The 18,276-nt window shown below is 45.5% G+C and overlaps 1 protein-coding gene across 2 annotated transcripts in view; it reads right to left on the minus strand.

The window, feature by feature from the left end:
• The window catches only part of NT5DC3 (5'-nucleotidase domain containing 3), a 95,320-nt gene that overhangs the window by 34,633 nt on the left and 42,411 nt on the right, over positions 1-18,276 (minus strand). For both annotated transcript variants that reach the window (XM_075344718.1, XM_075344717.1), the window contains exon 7: positions 14,996-15,056. In XM_075344718.1, coding sequence (XP_075200833.1) covers positions 14,996-15,056 — 61 coding nt within the window. The remainder of the gene's footprint in view (positions 1-14,995; positions 15,057-18,276) is intronic.

Raw genomic sequence — 18,276 nt, forward strand, 5'->3', positions numbered from 1 at the left:
CATCTGCAAAGTCATGGCATCGATGTTCATTTGGAGATACTCCTGTATCATCCTCTCCAGCCGTTGACTATGTGTCAGACTTGTTGTCTCTGGTGGCCTTGCAAAGGATGGTCTAAAACAATTATGAAAAGATTCAATAAAATTGCTGTTACCAGCACCAGACACGGTGCTACTGGTACGGGTAGACGGTTGAAGATGACGAGACCGTCCCATGTTTGTCAAGTTACAACTGGGAGATTCACTCCCTGCACCACGGTTGTTTGGTGGAAAAGCCGAGCTAAGATCGAGTAACAGCTTATGCTGATACTCCTGCATACGTGCGTCCCTTTCTATGGCTGGAATGTCACAAAATTTGGACTTGTACCGGGGATCTAATAGTGTGGCAAGCCAGTACTCATCATCACTTCTAATTTTGACAATACGAGGGTCATGTTGGAGGTAGTGCAGCAAGAAGGCGCTCATGTGTCTTGCGCAGCCATGCGGACCAAGTCCACGCTGTGTTTGTGGCATAGAGGTGCTAACCGTTCTTTCTTCCTCTGACATCTCCCCCCAACCTCTTTCAACTGAAATTTGACCAAGGTCTTCCTCATCCGCTGAGTCTTCCATGTCCATGGACAGTTCGTCCTCCATTTCTTCATGTTCTCCTGCACCTTCCTCAACACTTCGCCTGCTACTATGCACCCTTGTTGATCCCTGTCCCCCATGGTCACATGCCTGCCGCCTTGGTGATGATGAACGTCTGGACCTTGATGATGTTGTTGTCCCTTGCGCATATGAATCCTCCTGTAGTTCCTCCCCTTCCTGTTGTCCCACCCCCTGACTCCGGATAGTGTTTAGCGTGTGCTCCAGCATGTAAATGACTGGAATTGTCATGCTGATAATGGCATTGTCAGCGCTAAACATATTCGTCGCCATGTCGAAACTGTGCAGAAGGGTGCATAGGTCCTTGATCTGAGACCACTCCATCAGGGTGATCTACCCCACCTCTGCATCTCGTTGGCCCAGGCTATACGTCATGACGTATTGCATCAGGGCTCGACAGTGCTGCCACAGTCGCTGTAACATGTGGAGAGTCGAATTCCAGCGTGTCGGCACATCGCATTTCAGATGATGAACCGGCAGGCCGAAAGACTTCTGGAGCTATGCAAGTCGCTCAGCAGCGGTGGTTGAACAGCAAAAGTGAGCAGACAGTTTTCGTGCCCTGTTCAGAAGGCCATCTAGGCCGGGATAATGTGTTAAAAATTGCTGGACAACAAGGTTCAACACGTGAGACATACAAGGCACGTGTGTCACCTTGCCCAGGCGAAGGGCCGCACCCAGGTTTGCAGCATTGTCGCACACGACCTTACCAGGCTGCAGGTTGAGTGGAGACAACCATTTATTAAACTCAGTCTCTAGAGCTGCCCACAACTCAGCCGCTGTGTGACTCTTATTTCCAAGACATTTCAAGCTATAGACCGCCTGATGCAGTTGCGCTCTGTTGCCAGCATAGTAATGAGGGGTGCGTGATTCCTTCTTCGCAGTTACAACGCTGGTGGCCTGACCAGGCAGGCTTGGGGCAGAGGTGGAGGACCCAGACGAGGTGGAGGAGGCAGAAGCAGTGGCGGAACTTGGACAGACAGAGGATTGACACACAAGTCGTGGGGACGGCAAGACTTGTGCAGCAGACCCTTCACCATCTATCACCATAGTTACCCAGTGCCCAGTCAGCGACATGTAACGTCCCTGTCCATGCTTACTGGTCCAAGTATCGGTGGTGAAATGCACCCGTTCACACACAGAGTTTCTCAAGGAAGCGGTGATGTTGTGTGCGACATGCTGGTGTAGCGCAGGCACACCTTTCTTAGAAAAGTAGTGGTGACTGGGCATCTGGTACTGGGGCACAGCGACAGACATAAGGTCTCTAAAATCCTGTGTGTCCACCAGGCGGAAAGGCAGCATTTCGGTAGCCAAGAGCTTACAGAGGGATAAAGACAACTTATTAGCTTTGTCATGGGTCGCAGGAAATGGCCTTTTATTTGTCCACATCTGAGGGACAGAGATTTGGCTGCTGTGTGTAGACGGTGGTGAGTAGGGTGTCCGTGAAAAAATGCAGGTTTGTGAGGAAAGTGCAGGCGTAGACATGATGTTGCCTTCATCCAACGTTGATGCTATCGATTTCTGTGAGAGCTGTACACACTCCCTTGTTTCCCCTTCCAAACCAAATGACGACCTACCAAGCAAACTGCCTGTTGCGGTTACAGTGGTGAAAGTTGTGCGTGGAAAACCAGGTGTGACAGCTGTCCCCACAGTCCTAGAAGATGAAGAGCGTGCGGATACACTTGAAGGGGCAGGCGATGGATGGTTCGCTCCGCTAGACCGCATTGCAGCACGGTGAGCTTCTCACTGGGACATATGATATTTTTGTTCAAATCAAAGTTTATTAGAATAGAAGAAGATAATCAAACAATTGCACAGCGCGCAGGCTGAGGGTATATATCCAAGCTAGCTGCTAAAAACACAACAGTTCTTTGACTACACCTGCGCCACTGGCGACCAAAAATAACAAGTACAATTCGTATGTGTTTGAAATAGGAAGAACAAGTTGAAAAAAAAAGAGATAAAGAAGAGGAGGTGGAAGAAGAATTTAGAGACAGTAAAGACAACAGAAACGTGGGAAAGTAAGATGAAAGGGGAAGGGTACAAAGAGTTCCCACCCGAGTGGACGCGCCCTCCTACATCAAAACCACATTTTCAAGGCTAACCTAGGTACAGAAATAAGAGAATGGAAAATTACCTACATACCTGCCCCCCCGTGAATCCATAGACCCATATCCGGTGAGTCCCTGAACATGATCCACGGGGCCCACGTAGCATCAACTTTGTCCTTGTTGCCGAGTGTCTGACCTATCAAGGTCTCCATCCTGAAGATCTCGTTGCACTCTGCTATGAATTCATCCCGTGATGGGATTCTAGTTTGCTTCCAATATCTTGGAATTAGGTTTCTGGCAGCTGTTAAAAAATGTCTTAATAAACCTTTCCTAAACCCTGAAGCAGAAACATTCCCGAGGGACAGGAGAGCTAACTCTTTTGTGGGCCGGATCTGCCTCAAGGAGAGTTTATTGAGTAACTGGAAAATGCTCTCCCAGAATGATCTCACCGGGGGACATGACCACCAGATATGAGTGAGGGTTCCCCTCTCCTTTTGGCATCTCCAGCACACATCAGAGGCTGATGGAAAGGCAGCATGGATACTCACAGGACACCTATACCACCTAGATAGGATCTTGTAGCACCTCTCCTGTGATATCACATTCAGCGAAGTTTTACCAATAAAGAGAAGGATTTTGGTCCGCTCCTCAGCCGAGAATGACCTCCCCCACTCTCTCTCCCATTTCCCAAAGTACCCAGGCAAGCCGTCCCTCGCACCTCTGCATCTGAGAAACAAGTCATACAAGGTCGAAATGGTATGGCCTGGAGGATCCTTCGCTAGGCAAAGGGCCTCAAAGGGTGTGAGTGCCCTATAGATGTCTACCCTCCTAGCCATAGACACTATAAAACTTTTCAGCTGTTCGAAGAAGAACCACATATCTTGAGATTTGGTGATATCTGAAGAGTAATTATCTAGGGGTGTAATACCTGTGTCTGAGATAAAGTCACGAATAATAGGATGGTCACTCTTCCTTTTATGGAGGAATGTTGATCTATGGAAACCCGCCTGAAAATCTGAATTACTATGGACCGGTGTCAATGGGCCTGGAATGGAGGACAAGTCAAGATATTTATTACCTCGGGACATAAAATTCCGCAATTGCTTTGTGATAAAGGGTACCGTGATAGAGCTGGAGCTGGGTGGTGCTCTGGTCCAAATAACTACCTTCGGATCAACATCAGATTGCGCGCTTTCGGCTTCCACCCATCTTTTCGTTTCACCTGAGTTAAATAGATCCAAAACGCACGTCCCTAAAGAGGCGTAGCTATACAAAAGGAGATTAGGGAGTCCAGTTCCTCCCATATCCCTTGATCTACTCAATATTTTGTGGGAAATACGTGGGCGTTTATGTGCCCAGACAAATTTGGTTATGCTAGATTTCAGACGTGAGAAAAAAAAGAGGCCGGCAATACTAAGGGGATGGTTTGGAAGTAATAAAGCAGCTTCGGTAACAGGTCCATTTTGATCGCATTTATCCTCCCAAACCATGAAAGCTGGAGTTTGTTCCAGTTATTGAGGTCTAATTCTAACTTCCTGGAAATGTGGCGGTGATTTGATTTAAAGAGGTCAAGGGGATCTGCCGTCAGTTTAATTCCTAGGTATGTCAATGAATCCACCTGCCATTTGAAGGGGAGAGAGGCTTTGAGCTGAGTCACCAGCATTGGAGGAAGAGATATATTCAGTATTTCGGATTTATGAGTATTTATTTTAAAATTACTCAGAGATCCGAACCTCCACAATTCAGCCATTATGTTGGGTAGACTAATGAGTGGAGAGGTAACGTACAGGAGCAGATCATCTGCGAATAAAGCTAATTTATGGTCCTGTTTGTGAAATGTAACCCCTTTAATTGATATATTGCTCCTCAATGCCACCGCCAGATGTTCCATGGTCAGAATATATAATAATGGGGAAAGGGGGCACCCTTGTCTTGTTCCATTACATATTGTAAAGGAATCTGAGAGGGAGCCATTTATTTTGATTTGTGCTGTGGGCGAAGAGTAGAGTGCTGTAACTCTGTTCATCATGTGCTCTCCCAACCCTATGTTTTTAAGGACCTGAAACATGAAACCCCAGTGCACCCTGTCAAACGCCTTCTTTGCATCTACCGACAGGATGCACATGGGGATCCTGTGACGTCTTGCGCCGTCAATCAGGGAGATGGTCCTCAGGGTGTTGTCCCTGGCTTCTCTTCTGAGCACGAAACCCACCTGGTCTGGATTTACCAGTCTGGGAAGAAGGTCTCGTAACCTATTTGATATCATTTTAGAATAAAGCTTGATATCTAGATTTATGAGCGAGATCGGTCTATAGTTGCAGCAAAGAGATGCGTCCTTCCCTGGTTTTGGTATAACTGATGTGGGCCATCAACGCCTGGGGAGGGAACGCACCCCCTGCAGATATATATCTACAGACCGATAGGAACAGAGGATTTAGAAGTTCTGAAAATTGTTTATAGAAACCCGCTGAGAACCCGTCTGGACCTGGGCTTTTCCCTGACTTCAAATCTGAGACTACCGCATTGACCTCCTCCAGGGAGAAGTCCTCTTCCAGCTCCAGTAAGGTATCATTTGAGATGGAAGGGAGATTATGAGATTTCAGGTAAGCTTTAACATCATCTTGAGTCCCATATGTCGCTATGTGTCCCGATTGTCCCCTAATATCATAAAGCGCCTTGTAGTATGTGCGGAAGCCTGCTAAAATGTCCTGGTTGCTATGCAAATGACCATCACTTCCTGGGTCTTTTATGAAAGGGATGTAAGTATTCATGGAGCGGGGATGGAGGGCCCTTGCAAGAAGCTTCCCACTTCTATTTCCCAGTTGATAAAAGCGGCTTTTGAGACGTTCTCTTAAGCCCCTGGATTTCTGGTCTAATACCTCTAGTAATTTATGTCTGGTTGTAGAGAGTTGTGCGTAGGTTGTAGGAGATGAGTCCCGTTTGTGTTTGCTTTCTAGTGAGGCAATCTGGTTAGATAACTGCGTTATTTCAATGGCTCTTTCTTTTTTCAGGCGGGTACCATGTGAGATCAAAATGCCCCTTAATACACATTTCAGTGATTCCCACTGGATTGCAGAAGTGGTATCACATTCATGATCTCTAATAAAGTTATGAATTGACTGGGTAAGGTCCGCTTTGCATAACTGATCCTGTAATAGGTTTTCATTCAGTCGCCAGGTGAAATTTGATTTGACACGAGGCCCTAACTGAATCGATAAGTAAATGGGAGCGTGGTCTGACCATATTATATTACCTATGGTCGCTTCTACTGTCATGTCTAGGAGGGCATGAGAAATGTGGAAGGAGTCAATTCTGCTATAGACAGAATGGACCGAGGAATAGAAGCTGTAATCTTTGGTGTCTGGATGAAGAATCCTCCATATGTCCACCAATCTCAGACCATGCATGTGCTTTTTGACCCTTTGTATGACTGAGGCCGGATAGGACGACTTACCCGAGGACACATCGAGGGCCGGGTTCATTGGTAGATTAAAATCGCCTCCTAATATCACCGGAGAGGAGTCCGCAAAATCTTCCAGAATTTTCCTCCCGTCTGCACAGAATCTGTCCTGCCCCTGGTTAGGAAAGTACATGTTAGCAATAACAAAGATATTGGTTTTCCAAGAAAGCTTTAAGAAAATATATCTTCCCTTGGGGTCGATACAGGAGTCTAACACCTCTGGTATGAAGGACCTATGAAATGCCACGGAAACCCCCTTAGACTTAGCATCAGGATTCGAGCTATGGTGCCAAATCGGGTAGTAAGCCGAGGAACACTTAGGAATTGCATCTGACCTAAAGTGAGTTTCCTGAAGCATCAAGATGGCCACCCGTTGCTTATGACAGGAATATGCTATCTGTTTTCTTTTTTCAGGGACATTCAAACCTTTAACGTTGAAGGAGCAAAACTTGACACTATCCATAATGCAGGTCAGCTGGAAGCATGATGTGGTATCTGGGGGCTGGTCCAGTCAGGTGAGAGGGAAGGATAGAGAAGAAAGAAAGACAGAGAAAAGAAAGAGCAAGGTTTAGGTCAAAGGACCTAAAAGGTGGGTAAGGAACCCTAGTATTAAGTGGTGCAAAATTTCCATGGCAATGGATTGCCATTTGCACTAAGGGGGGTTAGAGGAAGCCAAGAACGGCAGCGAGTCCGTTCCTTACCCCCCGCCTCTAATACAATATGATATATCATTATAAAGCGCACTAACTATATGCTCCCGCTAAAACTTTATCATCTAAAGAAAAGTAAACATCATAACAGGCTATTATTCTAGGCATTGACCCCAATCAGCATTCCCGGTAGGTGAGCAAAGTGTTCAGATCAGGGACAAGATTCTAGTAATTGTAAAAAACAAGAAAATCACATGGGTCTCCCGGGCTTATTTCTCAAAAGGCCCAAATCTTCGCCTCTAGACGGTCCAGCCCCACAGGGTCCAGTCAGTAAAGGCTAGGGGAAGACACTCCAAACCAGGTCCACCAGGTGGAGGGTCCAAGTGGATGTATAACACAAACAGTTCACTGCTTCCTCCTATGAGGTTTAAGTAGTACTTGACCCAATGTCAGAACCTCTGATAACACCTGTGAAATAACACAATGCTAGTCTGGAAAGAAGCAATATTAGGTGACAGGAGAAAGACTTTCAACAAATCACAGTAACTTGCAACGATGCCTTTGATGCAGTTTCATGGTAAGGCCCTCCCCTGTGGCTCCAGGGATAATTGGCTGTCATGCCGGAAGGGCCCATGAAGGTTATCCCCAGTAGGAAACAGGGGTGCTACACAGGACCGCTACCCTGTCGGATTGCTCTTGTCAGGACCTCTGTGTCTCCCATGGCGATGGACTGGCTGCCATACTGGGGGTTCCACAGGGAGTTGGGGTCCTGAGGGCCAATCCGGCAGTGCTACCATAGGAAGCTCGAAAGTCCCCAAGAACTTAGCCAGATCTCCGAGTTTGCGAAAGATTGCTGATTTCCCATCCTTATGCGCTGTCAGCTGGAAGGGGAAACCCCATCTATATGGAATGTTTCTGTCCTGGAGGTGTTGGAGCAGGGGTTTTAATGCTCTTCGCAGCTGCAGAGTGCGTCTAGCCAGATCCGGTAATATCTGGACCTGGGACCCCTGGTAGTTGATGGATCCTGCCTGCCGCACCGCGGACATGATGGAGTCCTTTACCTTATAAAAGTGGACTCTACATATTATGTCCCTTGGACGTGAATCTGGAGGGGATTTGGGACCCAGGGCCCTATGTATGCGGTCTAACTCAATCGGCCCAGAGCTTTGTTCTCCCAGAATTTGAGCAAAGAGCTTCTGTGCCATGGCCTCCAGTTCAGGCGTGCCAATACTTTCAGGGATGCCACGGACACGGACATTATTTCGCCGATTGCGGTTCTCTAAGTCCTCTTGCCCTGAAGTGAGCTCATCAATCTTTGCTGAGTGGCTAAGTAATATTTTCCTTTGTAGGGACAACTCAGCAGTGATGGCTTCCTGGGACTTCTCCACCTCCTCTACCCTGTATGTGAATTCAGATTTCAGTGCCTGCAGCTCTTTCTTATAAGTATTCTCAAGCCTGCTAGCAAATCTGTCCAAATCTTTTTTTGTAGGCAAAGCCTTGATAGATTTACTTATCTCATGTAGATTAGGCAGATCTCCCTCATTGTCCTCCTCGCTGGAGAAGTCCTGCTGTGATTTCCCCAGCTCCTGCTGTGTCTGTGTTTGACTTTCCCGGGGCTGTGAGTTTTCCATGAGGGAGGCAGACGCCATCATTGATCTAGTGTTCCTGACGGCTGCTGAGGTGCTCTGGCTGAGGAAACGATCCATGCTGCTCACTGTCTCCTTTATCTCACCTCGGTGTCGGGTGACTTTCCTGGATCTGCCCATAAGCAGGGAGATGTTAATGTGCTCTAATGGAGGCTAATGGGGGAAGTTCAGGACAGAGCTCCCAGCAAGTGCAGCTCACTCGGCCATCAGCAAGCCACGCCCCCGGGACATATGATATTTATTCATGTGACGATTCATGGAAGAAGTTGTCAAACTCCTGAGGTTTTGCCCTCTACTAACAAAATCACGACAAATTTTACATATCACATGATTTTGGCGATCTTTTTCTATGTCAAAAAAAGGTCCAGGCTAGGCAAGGCTTAGAGGGCATGCGACCTGCTGAGCCCCCCCGACTAGTGCTCAGAGGCAGAGTGGTGGCTGAGGATGCAGTTGTAGACGTGCTACCAGTACTACTACTCTGTCCATGAAGGAGCAAGGTAACTTCGTCGTCAGTAGCATCCTCCTCCACCGTCTCTGTTGACCTCCTCGAGTGCCTGACTGTGGGTTGACAGTAGGTGGGATCTAGAACTTCCTCATCAAGCGTTGTGTTTGCACTCCCCTCACCCTCAAACCGAGCCTCTTCCTGACGTGAACCAATATTTAAGTTGTCATCCCAATCTGGTATCTGCGTCTCATCGTCATCAGTATGTTCCTCATTGTCTATAACAACAGGTGTTACAGTTTGTGAATAAGGGTCAACATTATGCTCAGAAACTTGGTCCTCACGGCCTGAATCAGAGTCACAAAGCTTCTGGGCATCACTGCAGACCATTTTCTGGTCTGTACTCACTGTAGCTTGGGAGCAGACCTCTGATTCCCAGGTTATAGTGTGACTGAACAGCTCTGCAGACTCAGCCATCTCAGTTCCACCATACTGTGCAGGGCGGATGGAGACTTCAGAGCTGGGAGAAAGCAAGTGTGATTGGGATGACAACTCAGAGGACTGGTGTTTTTTGGATGCGGTAGTTGAGGTGGCGGAGAGGGCACTTGTTGGACCACTTGAGATCCATTCAAGCATTTTCTTTTTTTGGCCATCATCTACCTTTGTTCCAGTTGTTCGTGTCCGTAAAAAAGGGAGCACATCGGATTGTCCACGGTAAGTAGTAGACATCTTACTTTTGCTGGAAGATGGTCTATCTTCAGCAGATGTTAATGGAGCTTTGCCACCTTCCCCACAGACAAACCCTTTTTTTCCCCTTTTCCAACACGCCTCTTCCCCTTTCCACCAGCATCTGTCATTTTGCGACTCATTTTGATTGCGACAAGATTGTGCACTGAAATTGTGGTAGTAAAAATTGAGAGGTGGTGTAGATTGCAGTGGTGGTCTATCTTTATTAACAGCAGAATAAACAACAATAATTATCCCTGACAATGCAACTACGGCCCTTAAACTGGCAGCATAGTTTGCTAGTATAATGGCTTAGTAACAATGAGTTTGAGTGTGCAATGCAGTGGTGCCGCAAATAGATTTGCACTAGTGGGACACTAATGGAAGTCCAACAGCCACTTTTAGGATGCCACTAAGTTTACTCAGTGTTTGCTAGTATAATGGCTTAGTAACAATGAGCTTGAGTGTGCAAAGGGCAGGAGGGTACAGTGGCAGGGTTGTGGGTCAGTGTACAGGAAAGGAAGCCTCACTTTCTATCCCTCCTAATGGGGAAATGCAGCGAGGAAGTCCCTGAGCTTAGCTACACAGACGCTGTTATCTTCTGTAGCTGTTAAAATCTGTTTCCACGGACCTGACTGTTACCTATAGCTCTGAGCCTGCTGTTATTAGCCCTTACAAGGGCTAATAGAAACTTCTATCCCTATTCTGTATAGCGCTGTGTGTAGAGCGTACACAGCAGTATTGGAGACAGGAGCTGCACCTGCGGTGACTGACACCCAGACGCAAAAGGCAGATAATGGCGTCCGGACGGGCAGATACCCATTTCTATAATGCAAGGACATGTGACATGGACATCCTATCACACATGCCGTTGCTTCTCTGGCTAAAAGTACACTTAGCGCTGTGTGTGTGTGTGTGTGTGTGTGTGTGTGATTGGCTGACATGCTGGCCCACCCCACTACACACGCGCGCTTAGGGAAGGAAGACAAGGGAAAAAAAAAAAAAATGGTGATCGCCATTATCCCAGCAGCAGTGATCTGAATGCGCTGTTCCTGCACACTATACGCTGAAATTTCATAATAGTGTGAGTCACAGAGTGACTTACACTATTACAGCGGAAAGCCATCTAGTATTTAGCTTGGCTTTTTGCTGCTAGAACCGTTCTCGAACGTAACTAGAACTATCGAGCTTTAGCAAAAAGCTCGAGTTCTAGTTCGATCTAGAACAGCCCCCAAACTCACTCGAACCGCGAACTGGAGAACCACGAACTGCGCTCAACTCTACTGCTGACAACGCGGCGGGCATAGAAGTCAGTGACAGCGCTGATGGCAGGACTGCAGGAGATGATCACAGCAGGTAATGATCTCATCTATCCTCCTGACAGCAGCGCCTGTCATCCCCTGCAGTGACCTGGGCTATTGATGTTAGCTCAGGTCACTGTATTGCTCTCCCAGCCAATGGGGAACATTCTGTTCTTCATGGACTGGGACAGTGACTATGGTATGGATCACCGTGGGACGCCCCCCCCTTATTGGATTACGACGGACGTGGAATTGATTGTTCTTATCAATAAACTGGTGAAAGAGGGAATGTGGGGAGTGTTTTTTTTCAAATAAAACTTTTTTTGTTGTCTATTTTATATTTCTTACTGACTGGGTTTGTGATGTCAGGTATCTGATAGACGTGTGACATCACTAACCCCAGGGCTTGATGCCAGGTGACATTACACATCTGGCATCAACCCCATATATTACCTCGTTTGCCACCGCACCAGGGCAACGGGATGAGTTGGGGCGAAGCGCCAGGATTGGCACGTCTAATGGATGCGCCACTTCTGGGGCGGCTGCAGCCTGCTATTTTTAGGCTGGGGAGTGTCCAATAACAGTGGACCTCCCTAGTCTGAGAATATCAGACCCCAGCTGTCCGCTTTACCTTGGCTGGTGATCCAATTTGGGGGGGGACCCCACGTTTTTTGTTTTAAATTATTTATTTAATGTAAAATAACAGAGTGGGGTGCCCTCTGTTTTGGATTACCAGCCAAGGTGAAGCTGCCAGCTGTGGTTTGCAGGCTGCAGCCGTCTGCTTTACCCTAGCTGGCTACAAAAATAGGGGGAACCCCACGTCATTTTTTTGTTAATTATTTATTTTTTGGCTAAATACAAGGCTAGGCACCCTTTAGTGCCACATGAAAGTCACTAAAGGGTGCCAGCTTAGAATATGCAGGGGGGTGGGACATTATATAGGTCTTTCTCATCTATCTATTCATCTATCCATCTTTCCCTCTATCCATTATCTGTCTATCGATATCTATTATCTATATTATTTATTTCTGTTCAGCATCAAAAAACCGCAGGGACCAACCTGCGGAAAAACCGCGGCACAAACGCATGCGTTTTTCCCGTGGATTTGGTGCGGTTTTTTACCGCAGGTGCGGTAATCTTCAACTCCCAGAAGTTTCTCAAGAAATTTTCTTGAGAAAAATCATTTTTCTAGTGCGCACATAGCCTAAGGCAAGAAATCCCACTAATTAAACCTGACAGGGCACACATGTGAAGTGAAAACCATTTCAGGTGACGACCTCTTGAAGCTCATCAAGAGAATGCCAAGAGTGTGCAAAGCAGTAATCAAAGCAAAAAGTGGCTACTTTGAATAACCTAGAATATAAGACTAGAATATAAGACATATTGTCAGTTGTTTCACACTTTAAGTATTTCATTCCATATGCGTTAATTCATAGTTTTGATGCCTTCAAAGTGAATCTAGAATTTTCAGAGTCATGAAAATAAAGAAAACTCTTTGAATGAGAAGGTGTGTCCAAACTTTGTCTGTACTGTATATATTTAGTTATCACACACACACACACACACACACACACACACACACACACACTCTATATGAGATATATCTATCTATCCATCTATCAAAAAAAAATATTCATGCCTTTAGATTTTTTTTTTTACATTTTATCCTTTTCTTGGAGCTAATATTTTTACAATTAGCACAATATAGTAATTCTGGCCAACATCTTTTAGTAATGTTCCCCATTCTGATGTAATGTGCCATCCTTTTCCCCATCCTGTAGTACTGTCCCCAGCCTTGTCCCCATCCAATAGTACTGTCCCCAGCCTTGTCCCCCATCCTATAGTACTGTCCCCAGCCTTGTCCCCATCCTATAGTACTGTCCCCAGCCTTGTCCCCATCCTATAGTACTGTCCCCAGCCTTGTCCCCATCCTAAAGTAATGTGTCCCATCATTGTCCCCTTTTACTAATGTGCCCATGCAGGCCCTCTTGTAGTAATGTGCCCTTTTCCGGTTCTCTTATTGTAGTTATTTTACCATACTGGTCGCCTATTGTGTCGTTCTTCACAAACAGAAAAAAAAAACAAAAAAACAAAAAAAAAAAAACACCATTCTTCTCACCTGTACACCGTTCCCTCGGTGGCCTCTTCTCTGCTTCTTGCTGCCTGCAGGCCCATTCCCCCGTTCAAGGGGCCACAGTCACTGTCAGCGCTTTATGTCAGATGAACGTTTTGCCAGCGCTGCGATCGCAGAGTCTCTGCACAACTTTTCCAATGCAGCCATCCGCCAATCAAGCAAGCAGCTGAGGTCATACACCTCAGCTGCTTGCCTCTGATTGGCCGGCATCTTCCATTGGTGGGATAGTTGTGCACAGAGAGCTTGACTCTGCACGCGCAGCACTGGCAAAATGTTCATCTGACGAAGCGCTGACAGTGGCTGCGGCCCCTGCACCGGTAATCAACAATTGGGGCACGGGCCTGCGGGCAGCAATAAGCAGTCTGAGGGACTGCGTGTTTCAGACCTCTGCTTCAGGGTCCAAATGCTACATAAAGTAATAATATATGTATCAAACAATAGAAAGAAGTGGTCCTGCACCACAGCGCTGTGTCTCGCACCGGTGTCAGCAAGGAGTAAGTTAGTTCAAGTCGTTCCAGGAGGTAGACTGGCCGAGAGTGAGAGGAGTTTTCTCATAAAGCCAGCAAATAGATAGAAAAACAACGGCACATACCAACAAAGATCCAGATATTAACATTATTTATTTCATCCAACGGTGCAGGTAAAAAGTGGGAGGACAGCTGGGAGCGGGTCCCCTCAGGACGACGGCCGTTTCATGCCCAAAAGCACTTTTACGGGTCCATATAAGTTTTCTACAGACGGACACCCGAACGTAGTCGACTATGTTTGGGTGTCCGTCTGCAGAAAACGTATATGTGCAAAAAGGGTACAAAACAGAGCACACGCTAACGTAGTGTGCTCTATTACAGTCAATGGCCCTGCCGGTGCATGCATCCAAAACACGCTTTGCAGGGTGGGGGAGGGGCGGTTTGAACAGATGGCCCGACGGGACCTGTAAATGTAAGACAAAATGCAATCTCAAAGAAGCCCAATTGCAGTTGTTCCTGTCCTTCCTTTCCTCTGGCAATTGCCGTCCTACCGATGCGATTGATATGGATGACGCGTCCTGCATCATCCACATAGCTGGACAAAATCTTGCGCCTGCGCAGGGAGATCTCAGTTCGTGCATATGCGTTTTGCTTTGCTCTGCTGTAAGGCAGAGCCTGAAACCTTACTGCGCATGTGTCAGCCCGCAGCAGCGCAGAGAAAAGTGCATCTGCACAAACCACGATCTTCCTGCGCAGGCGCGAGATTTTATCCAGCTATGCCGATGACACAGGAGGAGTCATCCCCATCGGGAAGACACCGATTACCAGCAGACATATACAGGTTGGTAAGAACATAATATACAACTTGTTACAATGCAGCACAGACGCAGAGCAGGGTTCTGCTATTAGCTCATACGCTAAAAATTGGTGACAGATTCCCTTTAAAACTTCCTCTGGATCTTGAAAATTAACATCAATCAGCAAAATGTAAGCATCATTGGTTTTCAGCACCACAAAATTAGTGAAGTGCAACTGTTTTTGTCTCTGAACCAATTCGGCTGTACAATGTTATACGTGACATTAAAAAAGGTGGAAAAAGTTCTGAAATTATTCTTTTTAGCATGATTTTTTTTAGATGAAAAACACTGTCATTTTAACAGGGGTATGTAGAATATGTATATCCACTGACATTTTTTTTTTTTTTTTTTTTTTAAAGTGTAGCTGTCATTTAAAGTTCAACCCTTAAGGTTAATGTCAGGTCTCAGCTGCAAACTGGAACGGTATAAAGTTCAGTCTTCAGCGATTTCACAACAGCCATAAAGACATAATCTCCTTGCTGAGCCTAATAAAACAATGTGAGTAGTCAAGCAGAATCCAGCAAAGCTGATCCGATGCTTCACAAGCAACCCATTACATTTTTACAGATCAGCACTTCATGTGCCTGGTCTCAACAAGGGAACTGAAGAAGGCTTTACTTACCGATGTCCGCCTCCACAGCTCTGTACAACAGGCCTTTCACATGAACATCTCGAATTGCATCCTGTGCGGAATACAGTTATAATGTGACAAAGGCCAAACCTCTCGACCCATTTCTATACAGTCCCGTAGAACTAATCATGGAATAAGATTTACCCTCCCTCTTACAGAAAAAAATAAATAAATGGAGATTAAAAGCCTATACAACCTAATATTAACTTTTCATCAACGCAATTCAAGGCCCAATGTGCAGGTGTCAAGGACCAGCGCTCATAACGTCGCTATTTGGAATGTGACCTTGTCATGTAGAAAATTCCACATCCATGAAAGTCTATTAGTGTGTGGTATAAGAATTATCACTGTTCCAGTGATTGACGGCTCGCTCACACTGGCGTATAACTCGGAAGAATGCAAAGGGAAAAAAAAAAAAAAAAAAAAAAAAAGGGGAAGAAGAAGAGATTGCAGTAGGACCAATGTTATTCAATGAGAAACTGCAATTTCTTTTCTCAGCTGTATTTGGCCTAAGGGGCACTTTGCACACTACGACATCACAGGTGCAATGTCGGTGGGGTCATGTTGAAAGTGACGCACTTCCGGCGTCGCTCTCGACATCGTAGTGTGTAAAGCCTAGATGATACGATTAACGAGCGCAAAAGCGTTGTAATCGTATCATCGGTGTAGAGTCGGCGAAAACCATAATTACCTTGCTGCGACGGTCCGATGTTGCTCCTTGTTCCTGCGGCAGCACACATCACTGTGTGTGAAGTCGCAGGAGCGAGGAACATCTACCTGCGTCCCGGCCGGCAATGCGGAAGGAAGGAGGTGGGCGGGAGGTTTACATCCTGCTCATCTCCGCCCCTCCGCTGCCATTTACAAAAAGCGACTCCGGCACACTGAATGAAGCGATGAGAAGAGTCAATTATGGGCTCAACAAATTTTTATTTTTTCGTTATTTTCATAGAAGATATAGACATTGTCCGACGTTTCAACCCTGTGGGTTTTTTTCAAGGACTATATCTATTGTACTAGAAAAATATATTCACGAGGAGCACCAGAAGGTAATGTTTCTCAAATAATCAAGAGGTTATCTGTGATGCCTTGGATGTATATTCATTAATGAGAAATGATACAATTGGGAGCCACGTATTTATGGGATTTCCCACATCCAGTCCGTCCATTAAGTATTTAGAACTTTATCCATGATAGTTAAAACACAGGTGCATTGTACCTTCAAAGTGATACAACACATATGGTGATGCAAGCGGTTATCTGAGATAAGGTGTCCAGGCATTTGGCCCCTACATACAATATGTATCATTTCTCATTAATGAATATACATCCAAGGCATCACATGAAACGTCGGACAATGTCTATATCTTCTATGAAAATAACGAAAAAATAAAAATTTGTTGAGCACATAATTGACTCTTCTCATCGCTTCATTCAGTGTGCCGGAGTCGCTTTTTGTATATGGACTTTTTCTCCAGAGCACCTGCAACAAAGGTGGTTGAGGTGGTTGAGCCAGGTTTAATCCTCTTTATTCCTCCGCTGCTATTGGCCGCCTGTCGTGTGACGTCGCTATGACGCTGCACGACCTGCCCCCTTAATAAGGAGGCGGTTCGCCGGCCAGACCGATGTCGCAGGACAGGTGAGTGCATGTGAAACTGCCGTAGCGATAATGTTCGCTACGCCAGCTATCACCATGATATCCCATCTGTGACGGGGGCGGGGACTATCGCACTCGGCATCGCAGCATCGGCTTGCAATGTCGCAGCGTGCAAAGTACCCCTTAGGCTGGAGTCCCACTTGCGATTAACTCGCACGAGTGCAATGGCGAGAAAATCTCGCATTGCACTCGGACCAATATTAAGCAATGAGGCAGCTCCAATCTGCTATTTTTTTCTCAGTTCAAATCGGACTGAGAAAAAAAAAAAAAAAAAAAGTTACACGGACGGCACATACACCATCACCTAGTGACATCCGTTTTTCTCAATACATTTCACACATGTAGCAGAGAACACTGTAAATGCTCCTGTACATAACAGTACATGAGTAGCAGCTGTATATATATATATACATACACACACACACACACACACACACACACACACACACACATATATAAATACATACACTCCTGTAACCTCCTGATTGTTGAATAGCTGCTGAGAAAGAAAAAAAAAAAAGAAAAGACGAAACAAAAAAAAAAAAACAAAAAAAACACACAAACCCACACGAGCAGCAAAACAAAAAACAAAACACAACGCTAGCATTGCAATCGCATAGTTACAGAATGCCAATACAGATTTCACTCGTCCCATTCTGGTTGAGAACGGGACTTTTTTTTTGTTTGTTTTCTTTTTTTAATACGCCAGTGTGAGTGAACCCCAAGTGTAATTTTTGGGTCTATAAAAACAACTTGTTTAACTAAACATCTAAACAATCACTGGAACGAAGTCCAATTGCATTTGCCAAATTCGTGCATATACAGCAGCTAAATTAAGTATTGACCACATCACTATTTTTTGAAGTAAAGAAAAATTCTAATATTGACATGAATTTCTCACCAGATATCGGCAACAACCCATCCAATCCACAGAGGCAAAGAGATCAAACCATAGATGTCCATAAATGTAATGATGTGTAATAGTGAGAAATGCCAAAAAGGGGGAAAACTTGAATATTAGTGAGCTGTTTCAAGATCTTTGCAACCTTATTGTTGGAAAACATACTGATGACAGTTTTTACAGAAGAATTTCTAAATTGATGTTCCAATGAGGACTGGTGGGGCCATATACCGCTGCTGGAAAGATCATTTTGCCATAAGCCAGCCACAACCATGTGTTCCTCGTAAGGCTATGTGCGCACTTTGCGTTTCCGCAGCGTTTTGAACTGCAGCGTTTTAATGCCAAAAGGCATGCGTTTTGATTTTCAAGCACAGTCTATGGGAAATAGGGATTTCTTGTGCGCACTTTGCAGTTAAAAAAGCAGCGTTTTAGTTGCAGAAAATTTGGCAAAAACTCAGCGTTTAAAGAAGCAGCATGTCAATTGTTTTTGCCATTTTGGCAGCTTTTTGCTAACATTGAAGTCAATGAGAACTTTCAAAATGCATCCTAAATCAAGATTTCAGCGTTTAACATGCTTTTTTGACAAAATAAACGTACGCGGTTTTTTGACATTATATTAAGGGCATGATATGTCCCTTTACACACACACAGTCTGACAATTAAATTAATGAAAAAACATAATTTAACGTTATTTTATGCATAAATATTAGAAAACAG

This window comes from Anomaloglossus baeobatrachus, chromosome 4 (genome assembly GCF_048569485.1).
Source record: "Anomaloglossus baeobatrachus isolate aAnoBae1 chromosome 4, aAnoBae1.hap1, whole genome shotgun sequence".
In the NCBI taxonomy this organism is placed as follows: domain Eukaryota; kingdom Metazoa; phylum Chordata; class Amphibia; order Anura; family Aromobatidae; genus Anomaloglossus; species Anomaloglossus baeobatrachus.